Source organism: Rhinichthys klamathensis, unplaced genomic scaffold, assembly GCF_029890125.1.
Source record: "Rhinichthys klamathensis goyatoka isolate OS25496 unplaced genomic scaffold, OSU_Roscu_1.1 h1tg000395l_1, whole genome shotgun sequence".
In the NCBI taxonomy this organism is placed as follows: Eukaryota; Metazoa; Chordata; class Actinopteri; order Cypriniformes; family Leuciscidae; genus Rhinichthys; species Rhinichthys klamathensis.
In genome coordinates, this window is record NW_026606897.1 from 399,730 (window position 1) to 426,945 (window position 27,216).

Genomic DNA, 27,216 nt, shown 5'->3' on the forward strand with positions numbered 1-27,216 from the left:
TCGCTTTCGATGTGAAGGATCGCAAGAGAAGAAAACCTGGCTGCTCCCATCGTCAACCGCAGCCTGTTCTTTATCCTCTCATGGAGAGTCGGCCTGGCATGAATAATACAGCGGTTTTAGTCCTTTTTGGGGATCCATGTGAACGGACGTGTCTGTACGCGAAAAACACACAGGAAATTCCTCACTTACCGCGATACTTTGAGATCCGCCAGTCGTGAGAAAATTAGCTTCTTTTTCAATACAGTAATTAAAAATAATTTAGCCTTAACTTACTCATTATACCCGCAAAAATGATAAGATAAGACAAATAAAATGAGAAAATATGAATACAGTATTTTTTTTTTTTTTTCAAAGCACAAGGCAGGCATTAATTGGCTCTGGTCTGGGGGGGCAGTGCCCCCCCTAGCCCCCCCCAAACTCCGCCTATGACAGAGCCCCTTCCTCCTACGTCTTTTCAGCGGTTATATTTTCCTCTGTTGAGCGATTACTCTCATGATCGCTCGACAGAGGAAAAGGAAATGATTATAAAATGCAGAAGGTATGGAGTGTGAGATTTCTGCTTTTTGTTACAACTATAAACTTTGATAACGAAAAATCTGTATCCGTTTATTATAATACTCTAATCTTTTAAAATGTAATGCATACATTTGAATGTTTAATGATTTTTAAAAGATAGAAAGATAATAATAGACAGATAGATAGATAGATAGATAGATAGATAGATAGATAGATAGATAGATAGATAGATAGATAGATAGATAGATAGATAGATAGATAGATAGATAGATAGATAGATAGATAGATAGATAGATAGATAGATAGATAGATAGATAGAATATGATTCAGATGTAAATAAGACAGATTGTATATAATTCAAATGTAAAATGCTTAAAATTACACATTAAAATTACTGTGCAAAATCCATGAAAATCCTGAAATTTGGCAATGATAATTAATATATTACAGGTATTTCTGCTGCAACCCAGAAAGCCTTCGCTAGCCTTGGTCCATTAAAACCACTATTCATCAGCATGCATTGATTAATCCCATGGTATGTAGCAAAAAAAAAAAAAGAAAAAAAGGTGCGACCAAATCATATGCTGGTGCGACCAACTGAGAAAGTTGGTAGCACCAGTGCAACCAGTGGAAAAGTTAGTCTGGAGCCCTGTATTGTATTTGTATTTTTTACTATTTATTCTTTGGACATGGTGTGCAAATACGTCACAGGTTTGGTGTTTGGCTTCATGTCTTCATTTTGTTGAGTGGTTTTTGGGTCCAGCTCAAGCACTCTGGCAACATAGGAAAACTTTGAAGTCATTGTTGACATGGACTTTGATGTTGTCCTCCATCACTTTTGAATATATGAAGGTTCACTGACAAGCAGAGGACACTAGCACTCTTTAGACATCAAACATGACGGAGTGAGCGACCAGCATAAAGCATTTGTTGTGTGGAGTGCATTGCCATGGGCTGTCATCCTGAGACGGCATTAATGTCTAAAACATTTCTAATCACTTTCTCCACCATCTTTAACAAGCATGTCCAAACACAGGGTTTTAAAAATATATTGAGGTCCAAAATCGGTGCTTGCTTGGGGGTTTCAAAAATTGAATAACAATAGCTTATGAAAACATAACATGTGGGTTTAGAATGACAAAAGTTTCATAGGTAAATGATAAAGAATGATAACTCAATTTTCCTTTTTAGGTGAACTATCCCTTTAAATAGTAAGCACTATTTCTTTAATTTTCTCTTTTTTACAAGAAACTGAGTAGGAGACAAATAAAGAAAAATAGTTAAAGAACTAGATTTTATTGTAAAGAAGTGCATTTGGTCTATTTGGAAATAAGACTGTCCTAACCACAACCTATAAACCCACTTGTCAAAGCCACACACTTGGCCCTATTCTACTGCAGGTCTAAGGATGATAAGTGAATTTACTGAAAGGCCATCAAGAAAATGCAACCAAGTAAATTAAATTCATTCACAATATGCACACATTCATTTGTATGCTGAAAACGGCTCTAGTTGAGCTGTTTGCACCGCTGTATTTTACTGTTGGTCGTTTAACATTTCAAACGTATCACAGTTGTCAACTATTAAATGTTTAGCTACTTACTTAAATCTTACACCTCACTTTTTGACCAATAAAACTGAAGTTTCATGCTGTAATTCACACTTTGCTTCTGTAAAAAGTAACAGTAATGCCCACCTTCTTTGATTTGATTGCCCATCTCAGTCCAACATGAACTATGTTTCCATCCACCTATTTTTATGCCAATGTTGGGATAAAAACCACTGGATGCAATTGGCATGTTGAGCATAAATTCTAAAAATGACATAAAAAAAAACCTATGCACTCATTTGAGGAAATGCCCAAGTCAAAGTTTGTCATCAAAATGGTTGGGTACAATGACCTCCCAGAACTCACACACAATTGTATTGGAACAACTTTCCAGGAAGTGACGATTTTGTTCTCTTGAGCGCATGAGATTGAAAAGAATGTTTTATGCGATATTCTAATTTTTCGCATAAGTACGCAGCTTTGGATGGAAACAGCTATTAACGAGCGATGATCAGCTCATGAGAAAGTATTTATTTGGTCATTATTTCATTACTTTTATTATACTCCTCGAAAGAAATATAATGGTGGGTACGGCCATGAAAATACAATATCAATTATTTCCCCAAAGTATTCTTCCCAATGTTGAATTCAGTTTAAAACCATTTGCTATAATATTTATTAAAATATTCTGTAATGTTTTAAACTAGTGCTGGGCAAGTTAACGCGTTATTATCGCGTTAACGCATTTATTAATTAATGCCGACAATTCTTTTATCGCGCGTTAACGCAGAGGTTTTTTTTATTATTATTTTGAAAGTCCGTTGCTCACTGCCTCTGAATACACATAGGCCTACAGTCAAACCATGATCACAGGAGGGGTGGGATGTTGGTCAGCCAGCAAATAACCCACCCAAACAAGCAGTGGAGAGAGGTTTTGGCAGGTTCTCTCAGGTGAACAGAAAGGGAGACAGCGCTCCGCGAGTGAATGACAGGCGCTCTTAGTAACCATGGCACCGGCTTCTGTGCGCTACGCAGCTGTAGCCTTTTTAACTTAAATTAAACTTATACATAACTTTACCTGATAGGCCTGCGTTTAGTTTAGCGGGGATGCTCTGCCATGTGAATTCCCTCCTGTTGATGTCCTGATAACTATTTAGATTCTGGAAACTCACAAACAGCGAGCCGAGGATCAGTCTCTCTTCCAATGATTTGTGCTGCGCGTCGTGTACAAAAAAGTTAGACAATTCAACTTCGGCAACGCGCGGGCGCGTGCGTGAGGCGAGCATGACTGCAACAGTTTCACAGGAACGCACCCGCTTGTCGCTGCACCTGTGCTCGACCACTTCACCTCACTCTAGGCTGATTTATACTTCTGCGTCGGACCTACACCGGAGCCTCTCTACGCTATAGACTACGCGTTGGTTTTCATTTATATATCTGCGTCGTTGTCCGCGTTGACGCGCAATTACACATGAGGGAGAGTGTGAAACCCGGGGAGCGGTTCTAGCAATCACAGCGCTTGCGGTACGCGTAGAATTGACGTTACATTTTTGGAGAGATGCACGTCAGGGTACGCGCGCTACACAGCTAGTGAGTTCGATGCAGAAGTATAAATTGGGCTTTACCTCTGTTTAATGTAATCTTACGTGGGAAACCATGGCATGCCATGACCAAACCTAAGCTGCTATCAGAGAAGTAACGTTGGTCGACTTATATCTGTAGTAGTGATCATGACCCTTTGACTACATAGACTGTTTCTGCTGCTCCCTGATACAAGATACCTGTTCAGAAAAAAACCCCAAGAAAACTGGACTCGTTTTAACAAGCTAGATAAAAGGTAATGCCCTGGCAGTGGCAAATAGCTTTGTTTAAATATTTGATTTGATTACATTAATGTTTAGGTTGAGATTTACAAGAAATATTTTATTGATACTGTGTAAAGGGAATACTGCTGGTATAAAAGCACCTTATTTGTTTAAAGTTTTTGCAAACCACATGTTATTGCACTTTTGTAGCAGTACATTTAAATCAAAAGTGAGCAATACACTACTAGAATTCATTATTCAATTTTGCGCGTAACAATGCGATTAATCGCAAGAAAATCATGCGATTAATCGCGATTAAATTTTTTAATCGTTGCCCAGCACTATTTTAAACATTTATTTATTGGACTTTGGCCTCTCATAAAGTAATGCTGCAAGTTTGCAAACTTTCTGTGGTCAATATATTGAATGCATAAGAAGCAGTACCTGTTTTCTGGGTCAGGGACAGTCATACTGCGGGTGACGTAGCACATTTTGAGGGGGATGTATCTGCGGTCGCCCTGTAAGGACAGTGAGGGGCTGGGGATATCGAAGTGAGGACTGCCGAGACGAGGGGACTCAGGAGGCGGGGTCTCCCAGCCAATCTCAGACACCGGTGAGCCTTTTTTCACATATGGCGTTGCTTCCCGCATGTATTTCACTGGAACAAAAAAGAAATGGGTCAGTTGAGGGTCGTGACATTATTACAGTTCACTACTGGGAACTGTTTGCACATTCTCTTCATCTAAGCTTCTTTTATGAAAACAAAAAACAGTATCGATAGACGCACGCACCTAAAGAGATCAACACAAAACACCTATGCAAGTTAATTTTCCATCACATGTGTGAACTGGGCCTTAGCCAGTCAGAAATGAAAGCAGGAAACCCCTACGCAAACCACTTCACTCCCACAGCTGTCCTGAGTGAGGAAATCAATTCACCGCATATTTGCATACTATTCTATTGCATTTCTAGAAGATTGCTGCTGGTTTTATGACAGGGCAATGAACTTGAGGCTGAAGCATCTGCACATGAACGTGCTGATAACCAAATTACAACTGCCATGCTTCTCAGGTGTATGTCACGCTAAGGGCCAATTATTCCCATTCCATATGACAGATTCATCTTTACAGGAAGCAGTTGACCATGTGAGCACAGGGCTATTTCACAATAATATAGGCATTTCACAATTTCACAAATTAGAATGGGCTGTTTGGCTATTTGGCATGACATCAATTTGGTTAGAAAACATAATCATTCTGAATGCCTGAGGGCAACATACAGTTTTATTACATAAATGCTTCTCTCTGCAAAAAAAACTTTTGCACATATATGCTGCAGTGTGCCAAGAAAACAATCCCTAACTGCAGGACCAAGTAATAAAAGATCAACAGAACGATTTATGACGAGAAAACATAAAAAAAATCACTCTGCTAGTAGACACTTTTCAAAAACAGGGTACACTTTAGTGTCCCATTACTTTTTAAATGACTAAAGACACAAACCCTAAAAAACTGTTAATGTTGTAAAATGTATCAATTATGAAACTAAACTTCAGTTGTAAAGGCCCGTTCACACCAGCGGCCTTAAAGCAGCTCTAAAAAAGATAATAGTGTCATTATTCAGCTCAATTTATTTATTCAGTGTTGTTTCAATTCAGTTCAATAACTGCCAATGTTGCAAAGCTCATAATCAAATTATTGCTTTATTGTATTGCATTATTACAGGATTGCAAAAATTGCAAACCTCATATAACACAAATAGGAAAAAAAAAAAACATATAATATTTAGTTTGTACCTCCTTTGGTACCTTTCCCTGACCATTTGTTGGAAACATCAAGTATTGAGTTTGAGTATTAGAGCATTTTTTATTGTCTGGAATGCATCCAATCACTGTTTTGTCTAAAAATGTACCGGTATCCTGAATTTAGGATAAGAAGCTTGTGCTATTGTGTGCTATTGCTCAAGTAACACACACAACACACACACACACACACACACACACACACACACACACACACACACACACACACACACACACATAAGTGAAGAGAAGACAATAACATACATTTTCTATCTGCCTCCAACTATACTCAGTATGCGTTATCATGACCTTTAGTTAGCATGTTAAAACAGGAAACACAACTTACAAAGCTGGTCTCACTAAGGCTAAACGCCTAAACAAAAACCCCTGTCTTTACAACTTCACACTGATAAGATTAAGAACAAAACAAAGCAAGATAACTACCAACATAATCCATATACTCCAGTCCATCTAAATGCGGAGGCACAGTGAGAAGTTCAGAATGCTACTGCCAAAGTCTCACATGTAACTGTGTACTTCACGGTCAAGGATTCTTCCGTCAGCTCTTGCATAAAACATTACAACTCAGAACTTTAGAGTCCACCACACAGCAGGTGGAACTCTATTCACAGGGCTAAAAGCTCCAGTGGTCCTTTATCCTCAAGGACAAGCTAAGAGACTAGCTACAAACACAAACTTATGAAAAGATTTTCTATGTTCTACAAAGGCAAAGGGATAACTTTGTGCTAAAACAGTTAGTTATCATCATTGCTTATTTACTTAATCATGTCACTTCAGTGGCAGACAAAAGATGTTATGCAAATCTCCTTGACGTTTTGTCATAAAAATAACTTTCTGAAAATTCCTTTAAAAAAAAGGTTTTTTTTTCTGCCCAAAAGCTGGTTTGAGCCTGATGGGTAATTTTTTCCCTGTGCTAGGTAGTTTTTGTGTTACCCAGCCGTTGGGTTAGTGGCTGGGTCAGTCTCACTGATAGTAGAAACCAGTGGCGTAGGTTTGATTTTGACATTGGTGGGGACGGGGACATCAATATATAAATATATTTTAAGTTTTGATCGAAATTATTGCTAGGGATATATCAGTGTCACTGGATATTGGTAGGGACACGTCCCTAGCGTCCCTACTAAATTCTACGCCCCTGGTAGAAACACAACTCCACACCCTCCCATAGATATGCAGATGCCTTATTCGCGTGCGCCATCTTGGAACTGTCAGCGTATCATCATTCTCAGTTAGTGATGGGAAGTTTGGGTCATTTTTTTACTGACTCTGATCTTTGAGTCTCCTTCAGCAAAATAAACTAATCTTTTTTCCAAGTCATTTCGTTCACTTCAGCAAAATATAATTGTGACATGTCAATAGCCAAATTCTCCAACACATCAACTTATGCAAACTCTCGAAGAAGAGTTTAATTATCGAAGAAATGGGATAACCTTTCACAGGTGAGAATGTGTTGGTTTGTGTTTATGTATTGTATTGTGGTTATTACTATGGTACTTTTTAATAGGGATGCACCAAAATGAAAATTCTAGTCCAAAACTGGAATTTTTGCTTTTTCATTGGAAATGGATAACAGAGAATTGCTGATTACACTTGAATTAAAATGTTAGCCTACATTAAATTATTATTTCTAAAATTCTGTATTTAGAACCATATTAATCCCAAATAAAATACGTGGTTGTGTAGTGTATTTTACAAAATTCTGCAGGATTGACTGGTAAGTTAAAATATTAACCCATGTACGAGGTAAAAATAAGGTAGTATTACTGTACAAATGACCTACCATAAATCAACCCATTATGCTGAGTTAAATGAACAAACCATGATAGAATAACCCATGGCTGGGTTTGTTCATATTTGACCCAAATTTGGTTACTTTTGACCCCACATTGACTTTATAGCAATAGGCTTCCAAGCAAAATGGAAATTATGAAAATTAGCAATGAGAAATGGTGAAGTGTTTATGGTTGACTGCCTTCAACATGTGCTATGTAATCTATGTTTTATTGAAGAACGGTCCATGACAGATCCATTTTTCTGGAACATTCACACTTGGGAGTGGACGTTAATTGCTCTCTTATGATGTGCACTCAAAAGAGAATGTTAAAAGTACAACAGCTGAGAACACCAACAATGAGAATTTAAATAGGAACCTCAGTTGCATGACCACAGTAAGCACCACTGAAATATCAAAAATCTGTCCATAAATTCAAATGAGTATTTATTCACTTACTCAATTTCAAAACCTGGTAAATGCAGTTACGCCACTGTGAATGAAGCATGAATAATTTTGCTGTCAGGGTGATGCCAAACTCCATTAGAGCCGGGCAATATCTTTTAACAAAGTCTTTTAACAATGTTCAACGATATTCAATATATCCAATACCGTTCAACAGTTTTGGGTCGGTCAGATTTCTGAAAGGGTTAGTTCTGTCATCATTTTCTCACCCTCATGTCGTTTCAAACCCATAAAACTTTTGTTCATTTTCGGAACACAAATAAACAACTTTTTGATGAAATCTGTCCCTCCATTGACAGTCCACGCAACTACCACTTTGATGAATCACTCAACTCATTCATCAACTCACACATCGGTTATGAAAAATTAAAGCTCAAGCATGTTCGCTTGACGTGCGAGAAACAATGAGGTTCATTCTCGTGTTATGCAGCACGTTTGAGCTTCTGCAAAAAACAATGAGGTTTGTTCTCGTGAGTCAAACAAGTTTATGTTCGCTGATCAATGTTTATATGCAGAAAAGGCTAAATTCAAACTGTTCATCATATAAAGCAATCGTGTCTCTTCAGAAACTTTGGACTAAACAGCTCAATTCATGAGGATTAGTTTTACAATCTCTTTATTAACTTTTTGAAGCGCTAAAGTGGTAGTTGCATAGCCGTCTAAATCTCAGATGTTATTAAAAATATCTTCCTTTGTGTTCCGATTCCGAAGATAGACAAATTTCTTACGGGTTGTATGGGACGACATGAGGGTGAGTAAATGATGAAAGAAATTGTATTTTTGGTTCAACTAATGTTTTTGAAAGAAGTCGCATATGCTCACCAAGGCTGCATTTATTTGATCACAAATACAGTAATATTGTGAAATATTATTATCATTTAAAATAACTGTTTTCTATTTTAATATTTTAAAAATGTAATTTATTTTTGTGAGGGCAAGGCTGAATTTTCAGCATCCATTACTGCAGTTTTCAGTGTCATATGATCCTTCAGAAATCATTCTAATATGATTATTTGGTGATTAAAGTTGGCATGAATCAGAAGTTTTGATAGTCTTTTCTTCCCTATTGTAACATATATCCAAGTAAAATTGCAATAAATGTGGATGGATCACTTGCTATGAAGTCATGTGACTGACAGGTTGTCCCGCCTTCATGCCAGTGCAAAATGGCATGTCATCAGAGGAGAGGAGAGGAGAGGAGAGGAGAGGAGAGGAGAGGAGAGGAGAGGAGAGGAGGGGAAGTTTTCTTGATTAACGATTACGAGGGCACATGAAATAAAAATAATAATGATGTGCACGGATAAATCTTTTATAATAAATACTGCAATAGTCCATAAAAAAATGATTTTTCCATTTTGATTTCATGTTGACTTTAAGAAACATTTCTTATCATTAACAATAATACTTAACCGAAACAGTAAGATATTTTTATATTTTTTTGAACAGCATGTCAGTATGTAAAAGGGTTTCAATCACTATATAACCATTAAGCCCAAGTCATTTAATTTTTAAATTATATTCTATACAAATACCCAACAACATACCAATAAACAGCAATGTTCACTATACATATATTAAAAAAATACATGAAGAGACTTCTTGAACAAAATCAGAGTTCCGTGAATCAGAGTTTAGAATCGAATCACTGAAACTGGCGAGGTTGGTTAATTTGACATCGCCAGCAAAATCATTGCAATTAGTAATATTAATAACATGATCACATAAGTTGGTTGTTCAGAAGAGAACAGCTGGGCTCGAATACCAATATTAAACCTAAATGTCTTCTGCTCCAGGTGGTTTGTGCATTTAAAACATGAGATCAATGTTACATGAAACCAGTTATTCTAGTCTCGTGCCTGCTGTTCAAATATCTAGTTTACCATGTGGAGTTGACTTTATTTGAGAATATACATTCCTTTGTCTCCTGACCTTTGTTGAAGGGAATTGAAAGAACTGGCCAAGTTGCGTTACAAAACATCAGGTTGGATCAAGGAAATGATATTGCTGTGTGGATGATTAGAACTTGCATTTCCCTTAACCATTAACTAACTGGGCAACAAGTACTGAAGTAAACGACAGAGCTTGCATGTACCACAGATGTGTTGTCCCTGCTCCCAGTATACTGCATGCTTTGAGGATGAGGTCATGTGACTTGTGAGAGTGGTCTTCACTACATGTTTCCCTCCCTCTGTAATAGCCTAGCCCTCATTCCAATCCCCGTCTCATTCTCTCTCGCTTTATCATTTATTTACAATTCTGAATAAGTGAGTGAATGAGAAAGAACAGAAAGCATAAGGTGGCACATTCCAGGAATTATTTATTCGTACCTTTGGCTTATGCATCTTAGTTAAGATTACTAAAACCGTTTGCAGAGTCATTCTGTCACACTTTGCACTAGTAATATCGAGAATGTGCTTTGACTTCCAGAGTGTTTCCCTTTCCCTATTTCTGTGTCTACTTCTACAGCGAGTCTTCGCTAATGACTGTATTTGGGTGTTTTTAGGGAACAGTGATTCTAGTTTAAAGCATATTGAATAATACAGATGCTAAATTCGATTTTTTCTTCAAAACATTCTTGGCCAACGGTACAATTATTTCTCTGCAGTTATTTTCAGTACAATCAGAGGTGGAAAGAGTACTGAAAATTTGTACTCGAGTACAAGTACAAGTAGTTGCTAAAAAAATACTCAATTACAAGTAAAAGTACTGGTGTTAAAAATGTACTTAAGTAAAAGTACAAAGTACCCCTCTCAAAAACTACTCAAGTACTAATTACTTTTTAGCCTGTGATATTTATTGAATAAACATCAAATCCATTAAATCAAATCAGAAATATGAATGGTTTAAACACAGGCAATTTGTGTTTTATACGAATAAACATGTAGTACAGGAATTTTGTCTGTTTAAAGAATGTTAAATTAATTTTAAACATGTATAAACAGTATAAACTTTTCACTGCAAACCAACAACTGAAAATATAACAGAGGAAGTATATAAAGGAAATTATATATTATTTCATATTATTTCTTCATATAATTTTTATGGGAATCAAGTTATAAAAATGGTCTAATATTATTATTAATGAATTATAATGCAACATAAATGAGCTTGTTGGGTTATTTTATTTATAAAATTTTCTTTTTTGTTTTTTTACATTTAAAAAAATCTGACTGGACAAGAAAGCTTTCCAAAAGTACCCTACTAATATTTCAAAAGTTATCAGCATTTAGCACTGACACATGCGCAATCTAGACAGGCTGTCAAACAGTGCAGTTACACTGTTACGCCAGTGGGTCGCGGCAAGAGACTGTTTTTATGAAAGAGTCATTATTATAGCCTACCGTTTATTATAAGCTTAAAACACAGATTCAATATGAATAAAACAATTTGTTGACAATGACATAAAGCCACTTTACAATGCTAAATATTTTTTTACGCTCTATGTGCTCGTCACCTGGTAACGCTGAAGCTCATGTTTCAAGTGATGTTTTTAGTCAAATTATCGTGAGATCTACCCAACATTAAAAACGAAAACAACTATCACATAAATATAGTTATAAGTCTTCGTACCATAATGTGTTTTTTGAGATTAGAGGCTGAAGTCTTGTAACCCGAAATCACTGCAGATGGCAAACAAAGTTTGCATTGCATTTGTGCGCCCAAGGGCACTCGTCATCCGGTATTTCTTCGGAATTTTCAATGAATTCAGCGTCTCGAATCTCCATGTCCATAACGCCAAAGTTCTTTGATAACACTAAAATACACCTTCACAGTCAAGGACGTGCGAGGACGAATAGCTCTCCAGAAACCGGGCTTTTTTCCCGGTCCAAATACAAGGGTTTTTATTGGCCCGCCCACGATCAGTTATTTCTATTGGATACCGAAATGCTGGTCAAAGATTTGAAAATTAATTTAATTCAAATTGTACAAGTACTTAGTAACGAATGTGATTTTTAAAGTAGCGAAGTACATTACTTAACTTAATTTGTACTTAAGTACAAGGAAAATTACAGACTTAAAAATATACTCATAAAAGTACAAGTACACGAAAAAACGACTTAATTACAGTAACGTGAGTAGTTGTAATTCGTTACTTCCACCTCTGAGTACAATGTTTTGTTGTAGAACACTCGTCTGAACACACATTTACACGAGGACAGCTTTTGTGCGCTATGTCTATCTAGGTTTTAAAACATTTGATTCTATGTTCAAAGAGGAAGAAAAAGGCCATTTTTTACTTCAATTGGCAGATTGCGAATTTGAGGCATGAAATGTGGATGCATAGTGATTCAAAAAAGACAAAAAAGTCATTTTACTTGAGTCATAACTAGAGAATTGGGCTTTTTTTGTGCAGACAGGTAGCTATCAACTTGTCAAATGCCTTGAGACTTTACTTATTTTTTTGTATCACCCAGAGACCTTGACTTCAATATGACTAGCTCTGTAATTTTGCCAAAGACATTGACTTGTCCCCAATGACAAATGTGTTTCTCAAGAATATAGACAAAGAATCTGGAAGGGCATCAGGGAATATGTTAAAAGACTACGGTGTTGATTGATAGAGTGGTGACAAAGTAAAATACAAGTTTGGTGTAGTAAATCTGTAAGAGTAAAAGGATGTGCAAATATTTCTGGCAAGAAACATCAAATTTAATTATTCAAAGAAGCCAAATCCCAAGGACATGAGGACAAAGGAATCATGGGCCTTGATTTGACATGCAAAACTCACTCGCTTGTGCAAATAGTGAGCTTTATGGACAACTGGTTGATATATTGGATGCTCTGTTCACTGAAATCGTCTTGCATTTTTCTAAACTACTGTACTTAATTGACCTACGAATATGGTAAAACTAGTTGGAAGATTTGTTTTAAATCAGAATTTCTGTTTGAAGATTTGCAATGAATCTAACTATAGTGAAATGTTTCATCATTTTTTTAAAGTGTACTGATGATAACATGAGTGCTCCACAGGAACCAAATTCTCCTTTTCTGCTTTTCAAAAAAAAGGTGTTAAACCTGTTTTTAATTTAAGATTAGTCTTTATATCAGATATGTTAAAGCTTTAATGGAATATAATTAATTTAATTATCATTTATGCACCCTCCTGTTGTTCTTTTTTATGGAATACTAAAGATGTTACCTAGATGGTGACTAGAGGGTTGTCAAGCTCCAAAATTGAAAAAAAAAAAGAAGAAAAAAAAAGTCAATAATAGAGACCTAAATTCCAAGTCTTTTGAAGTCATATGAGAGATTTGTGTTTTGACCAGAACAAAATTGCATTTATTCACTGAAAATCCTGGCATTTGCCAGCTCTCAAATCTTATTCATGCTATTTGAATGCATGCAGTGCACATATTCAAATGTGGTGCATCAGGATTGGTTATGAGACACATGAGAGCCAATGAAGTTTAAAAGGATAGTTCACTCTGAAAATGAAAATTCTATCATTATTTTATACTCACCCTCAAGTTGTTCTAAACTTGTATGAGTTTCTTTGTTGAAAGACCAAAACAATTGCTGGCCCCTATTGACTTCCATAGTATGAAAAAAAGTACTATGGAATACAATGTAGCAGTACAATGGGCACCAGAAACTGTTTGGTTGACAAAATTCTTCAAAATATCTTCTTTTGTGTTCTACAGAACAAAGAAACTCATACAAGTTTAGAACAACTTGAGGGTGAGTAAATGATGACAAGTAAACTATCCCTTTAATTTCATTAACATCAAACCCGGCATTACACGACTTGATGTGATTTGACATCCCCTGGTCACTGTTCACTATCACCCTATGAGGAAAAAGCCAACACAACACTTTGGCGAATTTTTATAAATTCATAATATCTCATTTGTAAATTTCCATACAATTTGCTCACGCCCTACTGAGGGTTAGTTTAGGTGTGGACCTTCAAGCTTAGTTTTTTCTAAAACCGTACATTTATGAATTCATACGATCATGCTCATAAAATAGTTACATTTTCTCATGAGATCAGGTTGGAAAAAGTAGCGTCAATCAATACTCTGCTAAACTTCCATGGAGGACACAAAGTCATATAATACTGGAATAATATGAGGGAGAGTAAAAATAGATAGATAGATAGAATTTCCAATACCATTTTATCCTGCTACAAACGTGGATACCAACATCTGCCCATCAGTGACTAAACCACAGTCTGACATGACCGCCGAAGGCAGATCAATTCTGAAGAATGAGGATATGACAAAAAAAGTTCAGCACATCTGTGTTCACTTAGTCACAAAGACGTCAGGTGGGGAGCTGCAAAGTCACTGAACAAGCCTGGCCAAATATATGTGTAATCTTGGTATCAGTTGCATAAATCAGCTTGAAAGAAACCAATTTAAATGTTGAATTTCCAAAGTCTGGCAGGGTTACTTTCTGTCATGCAAGCCTGTCAAACTTTTATGGTGATTCAACAGGGAAAACGCAGAAATCAAAACATTCTTCTCCATGGCTGAATGCCCTGTTTAACTGATTTACAGAAAGTGACTAATCTGACCCTCAGGTCAGTGTACAGGAAAAATCCTTGAATATCATAAAAACATACAGCACAGTGCTGGTATGAGGTAAAAGTCTTGAGTAGCAGTCTAGCAGAGAACAGCTAATACGACCGATAGTGTAAGAGCATTTGCATATTCCCCCATCATGCCACTAACAATATACTCTGTGACCAGGATTTTAAGATGTAGGCCTACACGTCACAAATACAGAATACGCATTACTACAGGATGCATTCTTACAATGGCATCTTTTACAGGATAAATACAATACATTTGCCTGAATTGGTGCACTTAAAATCTCCTTTATTTTGATCTCAATAACAGTAAAGCGCAAAAAAATTTTTTTTTAAAGAGATATGCATTTCCCTGGCTACAATATGCTAGGAATTTAGCTCTTAATTTGGATAAATTAAACAAGTTTGCATATTTTGCACATGGTTTGAAATGGTACATCCTTTTTCCACTGTATTTCGTGTACCAGGTATTTTCAGTGGGCTATAGCTTCTGTTGCTCACGTATATCTAACCACATTTCCTATGATCCTCAGCTGTATTGTTAAAATCCTCAACATGACCGGAATGAAAGTTATAAACGTCCCTCTGAAATCTGTGCTATGCTTTTATGATGCAGTCAGAGAGAATTTCATAGCTTTGTCACTCTCAAGGGTGCATTCATCCTCAACATACAACACTGGAGGGCACAGCAAACACATCCATCACTCCAGCAATGATCCCAGACAGCAACATAGTGTCGGCCCAGATCAGGTGTTCTGACGATTCATGCTACCCATCGAGATTTGCTACTTAATGGTTATGCGCATGTGCAGATGCACAGTTTTTTTTAACAAAAGGTACATTTTCATGTGTTATATTGTAATTTCCCTTTAAAAATGCTAACTAGCATATGAATATGTGTACGGTCAGCCAGCTGAACAATAATAACTGAAAGTTTCAGTTACTAAGGAAAAGTGTGCTTTGACAAGTCAAAGATGAATATTTGATGATAATTTTTCATTTTCACACCGTTTTAAAAATAAAAACAGTAGTCTACAGTATACAGTAGCTACTCATAACTTAGAATTGTATTAACAGCCAAGCATGTGAGCTGGTTTTGGAGAGCTATTGTGCACAGACCAGCTTAACCTGGTTTACAATGCCATAGAAGAACAATTTTACGTTCCCCTTTTAGTGAATGATTTTTTGAAGTGTTAAAGAAGTTGAAGAACAATCCAAAGAACCTTTTTCTACTAAAAATAACCTTAAATCTTCCATGGATATGTTTATGTTCTTCTTATAGAACCATAATGCAAATACAATAAACATTTTGTACAGTGTTGTGCATGTCAATTCTTCAGTTCTCAATTAACAGGTCCCTCGACTGATAAACCTAAACTCAACAGCCCCACTGAAAGGGTTTCCAGCTTTTCTCCAGTCCTGTCCTTACCTTCCAGCATAACTTCTCTGCCCGCTTTCTTCAGCACCTGTACCGCCTCGTCGTGCGTGGCGTCCCGCAGATTGATCCCGTTCACGGACAGTATCGCGTCCCCCACATAGAGCGCTTGAGTCTGATCCGCAGCCAGACCCTTGAATATCTTACTAATAAGAATAGGCATCTTGTTCTCCTTCCCGCCTTTGATGCTTATCCCTAATCCACCGACCTCCTGCTTGATAACTTTGACACATCTTTTACGGTTCGCAATCGCTTCTGGAACTTGTGAGTCCGTCAAAGGAGTCCATACTCCGGCTTTGGGACTGTTCGTGGGGTCCGGCTGGTCGTAGGAGCCGTTGGTTGTGATGCCGTTGAGGTTAACGCTGGTGTCTGTCGCGGGATCCTCGCAGCTGAGCGTCAGCGACTCGTCGCTTAAACTCGCCAGCACCGCGTGCCATCGCTCCCGTACTAGCACTTCCAAACATGCACTTTTCTGCACTCTGTTACCACAAACCGCCATCTTTGAAGCATTCTTAAAATGCCATGTGATTTCATAGACACGCACAGGACTTTACCCCCGATCAGGGAAAAAGTTGTGATTCAGGTTGAATATTTCAGCCCCTCATAGGCTCCGCAAGCATATCCTATTTGGGTGGAGCAAATGTCTGAGATGTCCTGTGTAGCATGCTCAGAACCCTCTAACTGTCAGGAAATGTTTGGATTGAAGTCTGTGTGATTCATCGAAATATGTACACATATTTTACCTAAAATGTGTTTAACACTTCCTCCTCTAATGAAAGACTTATAACATCGGTTATTGGGTTCTTTTCAAGTTTGAAATGGGCAGTTTGTGATTCATACGATGTCTTTCAAGGGATTTTTAAAAGGAATGTGTATAGCTGTGGGAAATGTTCTAGGACAGGTGAACGTTCCGTCAAACGAAAAGTGTTCCTGCGATTACATAAGGCGATTTCTGTTCACGAGCGTTTGTTTACCTCGTGAAAACACGCAGCCGCTTGTAATCACACTTTTGTGGTTGAAATATTGAAACTCTAAATATAATAAAGTAGGCCTATTTTTATTTAAGAAGAACATGTTCTTTTAAGACCGCAATAACCATCCATAATTACGCCTTATGAATTGATTTCCGCTGATGTGATTCACACTTTGCAGACAGAGTGCATGTGTTGAATGAAACTGAAAGTTGTTTTGCATCTTCATTGATGTTGTCTTTAAATGTACGTAATGGAAAAAGTTATTTGTGATTATTATCTACAAGCAAGGTGACAAATACGGATATATGTGTGTAAACAAAACGTTGCAATGAAAGTCCACCAGACTACCACAGAGAAGTCTGTCACCACAGAGTCTAAAAACCACAGTTTTTAGTGCCATCTCGTGTTTTTTATTGGTTACTGCACTTATATGAAGAGAAGTAATGTAGCAATTTAGCAAACAATTTTTATTTTAAAAAAAAAAAAAAATTACAATGTCACTTTGTGGACAATTTAATATTTTTGTCTTTTTTTGTTAAGTTTTTGTGTATGAATTAAATTATCAGATTCCACTATATGACCTTTCCTCAGGATGTTTTTATCCTTACTTTCTTTGCATTTCATTAACTTATTGATATTCTCTTATTTTGTCGGTTTTACGCTATATTATCTTGTATGTGAACATTTTTGTCCACAATAATACTACTGTGGAATGTAGAAAATAAATAAAATTAATTACAGAAAAACATAATAAAAAAAACAATAACTGACAAAGCCATGGAGTCATTGTTTGACTAAGCACTTGTTTAACTTTGTTTTATAAAAAAAAAAAAATGTATGAACAAATAGTCTTTGTGATTGACTGACAATCAAAGCCAGAAAAATAAATAGCTGTAGAAATGAAGCCCTCAAATTAGGCATTTTCTGTAGGCCTATAGCAGGTTAGATTCACAAAACTGATGTTGATATGATAATATCTGTTAGTTGCACTTCCACTCTAGTCCACTCTTAGTTCAGAATCTGACTTTGAACCAAACACGTTGATCAAAAACAGCAGTCAAACATGATCAGAATTATCTAAACATAGGCCTATATCTAAAGTTACTGAGAACAACAATAGTGTTGCTGTGATTCAAAGGTGCTCTAAACGTTGTTTCATGTCACTCTGGGTTTGATTAAGATTAAATAAAGGATTAAGAGTACTTGCATGAAATTTACAAGTTAACCTCACTACAACTTGCAGGAATTTGTGCCTGTAATTTACAAGGGCTGCTGTACCCAGGGGAATGTTTTCCCACATTTCTTCCTTTCTAAATTGTGCAAGTGCTTTTTGTCGGTCCCTCACGATTGTGAAACAGCAGGGAGGCACATGCAGCTCATTAGAGTTGAAATAAAAGGCCATGTTGAAACGTTAGTGCTCTCCTGTGTATGGTGAGAAGAGAATGACTCAAGGGTGAAAGGCAGATTCTGCGATGCACTTTTATTACTTCCTCACTACAATCGAGATTCTCTCTGTGTGGTTTAGTTAAAAGATGATCTTAGCCTACAAAATAAACCAGCATTGATGTGAAAATTATTCAGTGGCTTACTGGCTTTTCAGTATTTCTGTCATAATTTTACTTTGACGTTTTGAACAGACACAAGACGGCCGGGTTATAGCCTTTAAAAAGGTAAGTGATTAATAAGACAAGTTTAATTTGTTAATGTACTTTCCCACACATGATCCTTAAGGTCGGCATGAAACGGAGGTTGCGATAGTTTTATTGTCATTTCCGAAATCCTGTCATTTCAATAGGAATCCACGTGATCTGTAATTTGCGTGAGGGCGAAAAATGTTAGCTACTCCTAGAAGAGTAACCTTTTAATTTTGCCCTCGAAATTTAGCTAATGTGACCACGCCGTCCTTTACCAATTAAATATTCGTGGTTACTGAAATATATGGTAAACATGACGTATTTATACACGTAGAAGAAGAAACAATTAGTATATAGCCTAGTAATTTTTAGAAGCTATATTAAAGGTTCTCTAAGCGATGTGGGGTGACGTCACTTCTTGTTGGAGGCTAGCTAGACCCTCCCTCCTCCTCATCCGCGCACTAACCCCCCAAACCCCGCCCCCAAGTCCTTCTTGTCGGTGATTGGCTGGAACAGTTTGTCATGTTTCGTGGAGCGGGTTAGCCCAGTTTGTTTTTGTTGCTGTTTGTGGAGCCTGGGCTGTCTACAGAGATCGCGTTTCTTTACAGTGTGTTCAGGGGACAGGCAGCCAGCGGATAGTGAGGAGATGTTTGCTGTATGTGACAAAAAATGTTTTGGCCTAAAAAACGCGTGACATCGCTTAGAGCACCTTTAAGTATACCCCTCCAACCTTTTGTTTTTATTTCTCTGCCTGGCTGTCAATGTTCATTGTTGGGACTGCTATTGCATTGCATCGTGGGAACATCAGAGTGGATGACCAAGCTGTAATGCAATAAAACTGTATTAGCCTACTAAGAAATTCAGTTCAAGATGTCAGGGTGATCTATTAGAAATATGTTGGACCTCAGAATTGTGCTGTCACATTCCTTGCTGGAAAACTGTACTAAGATAAATTGCCAAATGCTAAACTTCATTAACTCCAGCAGAATCTAAGAATAACTGTGTAAGGAATAGGTCAGCAAAATGTAGTGTTTTAGGCATTTATATGCATAATTCATCATAGCAACTGACAGGTCATTTGTAGCACACCTTTAAACAAACAATGCCTACAAACTTGCAAACTGCCATGTGGTCTGAAACAAAAATCTCATTCTTAGCTTCAGATGTTCCTTCTGTTTACTCTAACACTAGTTTGCTTTATAGGGTATCGGCAATTTTTTTTTGTTTTTAAAGGGGGGAAAATGTTAACAATTTCCATGATTCCGGAATCGCGGAATCCAGTCATAAAAACGGAATTTACGCCTCTGAAGGTGGGAAGGGATCTTATGCTTTTAAAGCTATAGCTTGCTAGCCTCTTGAAATTAGAAATTGCCTACCCTACCTTTAACACTTGTTTAATGAAGTTAAATACTGATGCCAAATGCTCTTTGATTTCAAACGTATTCATATGGAGGCATAGTTTATAACCCCATTAAATGAAAGCAGCAAATCTATATTTGGGGTATGTGGTGGTCTTAATAGCACAATATGTGCCAGAAGTGTGATCATTAAAATAACACATATAAGAGGCCTGTATTGTTCTTCTAAAGCCAATTATGGATTTTATATGTTAAGGCTAATAGTCCTCTCTCCACCCAACATATTTTTAAGATCCTGAAAACAGAACTTACATTGCCAAGGATTCAACCAAATTTTACCTTGATCATAACAATTGTCAAAATATGGAAATGTGGAGCAACATAATTATAAGAACACCTTATATAAGGTAATTAGAGCAATAACCGGCTAATAGGAAACTCTCGGAGGGAAATTATTTGTATTCATGAATAAAACATCAGTTCAACCATTTGTTACAATTCAATCAACTAATGAAAAAACAAGTTCACCTGCGTGGCTATAAAATAGAGTTTATAGAGGATAAAAGCAGCAACCTCTTTAATATAATGCTGCCATTGGGACACACATTTTCACGCTGTTAGTGTTTACACACCTTCAGCATTACATCTCAAAATGTGTTACGATTCAGTTCTCTGACATGCTTTTCACTGTTCTGTGATCACTTGAACAGCATGAACTTATAAAGTTAGATTTAAAAAAATGACGAATAACTTACTTTGAAAGAATCATGCAGAACCAGGAGTGGAGGCTTGTTGGCATTTCCATGGCAACACAATAGCATAGAGCACTTATGAATTGCTTATTTTAAAAATGCTGTGAAAGAATAATTTAAATGGACAACCATGACACCAAATTCTTTGAGGCTGACAGCAGAACAGAAGAACTGTTCACAGTTTCAATGCAAAATCCCTCTAGATGTGTATACTTTTCCATTTCAGTTCAATTATTTTTAGCTGATAGACTATTAATTTGCCAGAGGTATTGTGGAATAATATTATCTGAGCTGGTGTATAGCTATAGCAAGGTGTGTGTGCTGACCATTAAAACATATTGGAAGGTTACTGCAATATTTCTCTTTCCATGATTTAAGTTAATTAAAAGCTTTACTGTGCTGTACTGTGCTGCTTTACATCATGACGTGTATGTATATACTGTATGTGTATGCAATTTGTTAGCAAAAAATGTTTTCGTCACCTGGCAGGTCTGCTTGTAAAGACCACTCTGTTTTTTAATTCAAGTTTCACAGTGCTTTTGGTCTGGATTTGTCAAACTGGGGTCTAGAAAAAAAAGTATTGTAATTGTAAGAAATAGAAACTAAATGTAGATGTAATTTTGTAATATTAAAAAGTTATAATATTTTAGAAATCATCTGTATATATACAGTATATCATATATATGTCAAACTTTGAGGTTTGTATATTTTTTTCTAAGAAACTTTTATTCAGAAAGGATGCATTCAATTAATTAAAAGGGACTTTAACAACTTTTAAAAGAGTTCTATTTGAATTCCTATTAATCAAAGAATCCTCTTTGCTTTAGCGAAAATATTAAGCAGCACATCTGTTTTTAAGAAAGAAATGTTTCTTTAAAGCAGCAAATCAGCATATTAGAATGATTTCTAAAGGATCATGTGACACTGAAGACTGGAGTCATGATGCTGAAAATTCAGCTTTGCATCTCAGGAATAAACTACACCTTTTACACATTTTCAAATAGAAAATTGTTACTTCAAAGGGAAATAATATTTTACAATATTACTGTTTTTTTATTGTGATTTTGTATCAAATAAATGCAGCCCTGTTCAGCATAAGAGACTTCTTTCGAAAACAATCAAAAATATTTCCAGACTTATGATTGGTAGTATAATTTATACACTATTTTTACTATGTTGCTATATTTTGACTATATATTATATTTAAGTCAATCTTCACTCCTTCCACTCTGTTATGCTAAGATACGACCACTCTGGTGCTCTCCTCCTGTTAGCATGGGCAAGATGTTATTGTGAAGCCCATGTGGAAGCATTTGATGGCTCCTGGTTTAATTCTCCCCGTGAGGGCAGCATGATAATCACCAAACTGCTCTGATACAGGTCCTGGAAGAATAATGACTGTCAAAGTATATGTGTAAATCTGTTTCAAATATTTATGTTTTGACAATGTATTGTGTGTGTATCAGGAGTAGTGAGGCAGGTGTTTAGAGATAATGATCATCAAATCCTTAAAGTACCGGTATGTATAATAAACCCAAAGTTTTACAGTCATGGTGTATGTCATTATTGGAAAAGAGTTTAATTGACAGCAAATCCAGCAATATAAAATCACATCTGGCAACTCCACTGTTTGAAGCCAAAATCAGAGCTGAAATGAAAAAAGATTCTGTAAACATCATGAACTCTTTATTTGTTCTAATTGCCCTGTACCTGACAAATGAACATTTTAATAAACATGACATTTAGTAACTTACATTTTTGACAAAACATTGCAAATGACTGTCATTGAAAATTGTTCCACAGAATTAACCATTCCGCGTCTCAGAGTATCACACATTTTCAAATGAATCATAGTTTTTGACCAAAGCGGTTGAATGTATGATTCAATGATACACAAAAGACAGTAGTCACTTAACACCAACGACTGGTGAAGTTGGTATTGTATAACCTACATTTTAGACAAAATATTGCAAGTTACTTTGCAAGTCTATTTTTAATTAAAAAAACACAAATATTTCCACAGTATTACTTATAGAGTGCCGCAAGGGTCTGTTCTGGGCCTTCTTCAGTATAGCCTACTACATGCTGCCTCTTGGTAATATTATAGGAAAACATGGAATTAGTTTCCACAGTTATGTCGATGATACTCAGCTATATATTTCATCATGACTCGAGTTAGCTAGTATACCAGCTCCAGTTTGGATCCAGCCTCTAATAAAGATTTCAGATGACCCAACATCTGTGAAGAGATGACAACAACCCTTGCGATGACTTTAGATGACGCCAACTCTGAATCAACATGCACCACTGCCATATTATATTTTTTTTATACTAATAGTAGTAGTGTTTATTTATTCATCCCCGTAGGGAAAGTAGTTTGCAGCAAGCTCACACAGACATTTAAAAAATCACAGTTGGCACAATAATTTCAAGCAAATAAATCTAATTTAGGATAACCAGACCAGATGACCATCAATCAACAGAAGAAGAATTTAAAAATCGAATTATTTTAATCATTATGATCACTTCTTTAGTGAGATCATTGTTTCTGCCTAAATTAATATATTATATTAGCTTACTGCATGATTTGTATTATCTTAGAGCTGTAATTTTTAGACATATGGACATTACGTTGACACAGTCACCTCTTTTAACAGATTACTCTAAATTGTAATGTAGAAAATACATATGTGTTGTGAAAAGCTCTATACAAATAAATGTGAATTGAATTGAATTATTAATCGTTGCATGTTTCCGAGCATCGCACAGTAGTGGTGTTTCGCTCCTGAATTAATTTTTTTTTAAAGAATTGGTTAAAAGAATGATTCAGTGACTCTTAATACACAAAAGACAGTAGTCACTTGTTACACAATAATGTTACTTTAATTTTCTTTTTTTACTCCACAAATGTTTGTTCAACAGTAGAATTAACTGCCACGCATTTGCAAGCATCAAACAGCAGTGCTGTTTTGTTTCGAAATAAATCATAGTTTTTGAACAAATTGGTGAAATGCATGATTCAATGACTCGCACAAAAGAAATTTGAGGACTGGGTCTAACTGTTGTATACATTTCAACCCTAGCGTTTCCTTAGTGGTTCTAAAATCAGGATAAGTGTAGCTTGAATGATTTTACATGATGACTAAAGTGCAGTTTGCCACACTCTCACTCTCATTGTCACTCTGCATGCTCACAGATTTATTACCACTCTCTGTTAATCTCTCTGTTCAGAACAGACCCAGAAATGCATGTGTTTGTGTAAACAGTGTAATTTCATCCTGTTAATGGATGTTGGCAGTCTCTATTCTGGCACTTATTAAATGTGATAAATCTCATTCTCATTTTGTCTGTAGTCATTAGGAACAACACATAATAATTAAAGTGTCATATAATATTATTTGTTTGCACTGCATTATCTGGCACAGCAAAACAGTAACAGTGCTTTTCCATTTGCACAGCACACAGTTTAAACACCCCCATTTTCAACACAGCTGTGCCTGTCTGGATTGATTCCATTATGAGTCAATATGAAGCTATTTAGACATTTAAGGTCAATATTAGTTTTTGAAACACAAGTATAGCTCTACATGTCATTGGGGTCTGTGATGGACTCAAATATCTCATATCCCTCCACTAGAGGGAGCGGCACACACATTTTGAATGTTGCTTAATGAGGAAAAAGAGTGTGAAATAATCTTTATGTAAACTGTCTGGGATACATTCCCATGCAGAGAATCCCTTCGATTTACTAAGAACAAACATGGGGCAATTATTGTTAATGATTTGTGTGAGTGTTTATGTGTGTGTGCATGACTGGAGAGTCTGCATGAGACCCGACCCTGGCAAACAATATTGGCATGGCACCATTCGCTATGGCATCTTTCCACTTTACAAGATTGTTGGAGCCCTTTCTTCAAGACGTTTTTGTTTCAGTCGAATTTTCCCCCCATAACCGACCGTCAGTAGGTCACTGAGTTTAGTAGCTCCTAAAATACATTCCCAGAGCTTCTGTATCCACTATCCAAATGCCAAATGAATTTGTTTTAAATTACAGCTGCAGACAATAAGCAGTTTTATAATTGATAGCACTTCTCTGGCTACAGTGACATTAATCCGGATACATTTGAAAATGGTGTTTTTGTTTCAAAACGCTCTCTGTCAATACTAGTGTTTTCAAGCATTTTCCAAAAGTTCCTCATCCACACTGAAATGTCGAAAAACATTTCAATCATGCCCTGCTGAAGAAGAAAAAAAAAAAACAGTTAAAAACCACCCTATGCTGGTATTATCTGGTTTAAGCTGGAAGTAGCTGGTCTCCCAGTCAGGTGTTCAGCTGGCTTTGGTCAGCTGGTCTTCCTGCCTGACCAGCTAAAGATTTGGTCAAACCCCCTCTAAACCAGCCTGCTAAACCAGGTATGACCAGGCTGGAAGACCAGCTAAAACCAGTCAACAAGGCTGGCTTTAGATGTTTTTGCAGCAGGGTGCTCATGCGTAAAACGTAATAAAAGCTCACTGAGATGATAATGAGAGACCAGACATGATAAAGTTCTCATGGTATTCTTCTGGCACAATCATGCTATTCATGCAATCATGCAAGATATCCAAACACTTACTGGTGCGCCCAGGTCACACTCAAATATCCATATCTAAAATACAAGCCCCCTCATGTTTTGCCGCAGGAAGCATTTTTTTCGTCAACTTCGCAGAAATGTATTATGAAAAATTGTATGAATTGAGTAAATTTTATTTTTTACAACACAATGAAAATAAATATCAGGCACAACAATGGTATAACCATATATATATGGTTAAAATATGCGTCACATAACTAACCGAGTCATCGTTTTCGAATCCCTCCATTTTCAAAGTCCAAAGTTTTCAAATGTATCCACTTGGGACAGTTTTGCAGGACAAAAAACGCATTGTGGACAGAAGGAGAGAAAAAGTAGCGAAATGAAGAGAGAAAAAGCTGCGTTTTCAAATGTATCCGGATTAATGTAAACGTATCCTCCAATCAAGTGCTTCAGCTTTATTCATTTGCATAAGTGTCAGTTCTCCCCGAAGCAAACAGCTTGGCCCTCACTGACCGCAGAGCTTTGATTGGGAGCCTGATGACTGGAGAGGTTGACTCAGGGTTCTGTGGAGTGTAAAGCATGATTGTGTGAATGCATTTAAGTGTGCATGAAGTGAGATCACGCACAGCGTGAGAATTTGGCATAGCGCTATAAGCCCTCCACATCTGTAAGACACCACTTTCTGGAGATTTTCAGCTGCAAGGAAAACAACCAAACACCCACACACACACACACACCTGCTTTGCTATTACCTCACCACCACTGCAAGGGTTGGAGGTCACACCTGTGGGTGAACAGTGTAGGGAGGGCATTTCAAAGTCTCTTTTAAATCAGTGCTTTCAGCTAAAATTGTGCAAATAAAACAGCTAAATGGTGCAAACAAAGCAGATTGTGGAACAACACTGAACATGCACAGCCTTGGACGTTAATTGATGTGAGAAATAACGATGGGGTGATCCAGAAGTTCAAAAAACAAGCAAAAAGGCTTCAGTGTACATGAGGAGACCAGGAATAATGTAACTTTTTTTGTGTACAATATATACATTTGTATTACTTGTGCATTAAAGAGTTAATCAAGCATTAATTGTTCAAACAAATACACTCACCTAAAGGATTATTAGGAACACCATACTACTAATACTGTGTTTGACCCCCTTTCGCCTTCAGAACTGCCTTAATTCTACGTGGCATTGATTCAACAAGGTGCTGAAAGCATTCTTTAGAAATGTTGGCCCATATTGATAGGATAGCATCTTGCAGTTGATGGAGATTTGTGGGATGCACATCCAGGGCACGAAGCCCCCGTTCCACCACATCCCAAAGATGCTCTATTGGGTTGAGATCTGGTGACTGTGGGGGGCATTTTAGTACAGTGAACTCATTGTCATGTTCAAGAAACCAATTTAAAATGATTCGAGCTTTGTGACATGGTGCATTATCCTGCTGGAAGTAGCCATCAGAGGATGGGTACATGGTGGCCATAAAGGGATGGACATGGTCAGAAACAATGCTCAGGTAGGCCGTGGCATTTAAACGATGCCCAATTGGCACTAAGGGGCCTAAAGTGTGCCAAGAAAACATCCCCCACACCATTACACCACAACCACCAGCCTGCACAGTGGTAACAAGGCATGATGGATCCATGTTCTCACTCTGTTTACGCCAAATTATGACTCTACCATCTGAATGTCTCAACAGAAATCGAGACTCATCAGACCAGGCAACATTTTTCCAGTCTTCAACTGTCCAATTTTGGTGAGCTCTTGCAAATTGTAGCCTCTTTTTCCTATTTTTAGTGTAGACGAGTGGTACCTTGTGGGGTCTTCTGCTGTTGTAGCCCATCCGCCTCAAGGTTGTGCGTGTTGTGGCTTCATAAATGCTTTGTTGCATACCTCGGTTGTAACGAGTGGTTATTTCAGTCAAAGTTGCTCTTCTATCAGCTTGAATCAGTCGGCCCATTCTCCTCTGACCTCTAGCATCAACAAGGCATTTTCGCCCACAGGACTGCCGCATACTGGATGTTTTTCCC

The 27,216-nt window shown here is 36.9% G+C and overlaps 1 protein-coding gene across 1 annotated transcript in view; it reads right to left on the reverse strand.

Moving 5' to 3' along the window:
* The window catches only part of sntb1 (syntrophin, basic 1), a 35,632-nt gene extending 19,136 nt beyond the window's left edge, over nt 1-16,496 (reverse strand). The window contains exons 1-2 of the mRNA XM_056234402.1: nt 15,890-16,496; nt 4,315-4,528 (exon numbers count right to left, since the gene is read on the reverse strand). Coding sequence (XP_056090377.1) covers nt 4,315-4,528; nt 15,890-16,394 — 719 coding nt within the window. The 5' untranslated portion in view covers nt 16,395-16,496. The remainder of the gene's footprint in view (nt 1-4,314; nt 4,529-15,889) is intronic.
* Nucleotides 16,497-27,216: the final 10,720 nt, after the last annotated feature.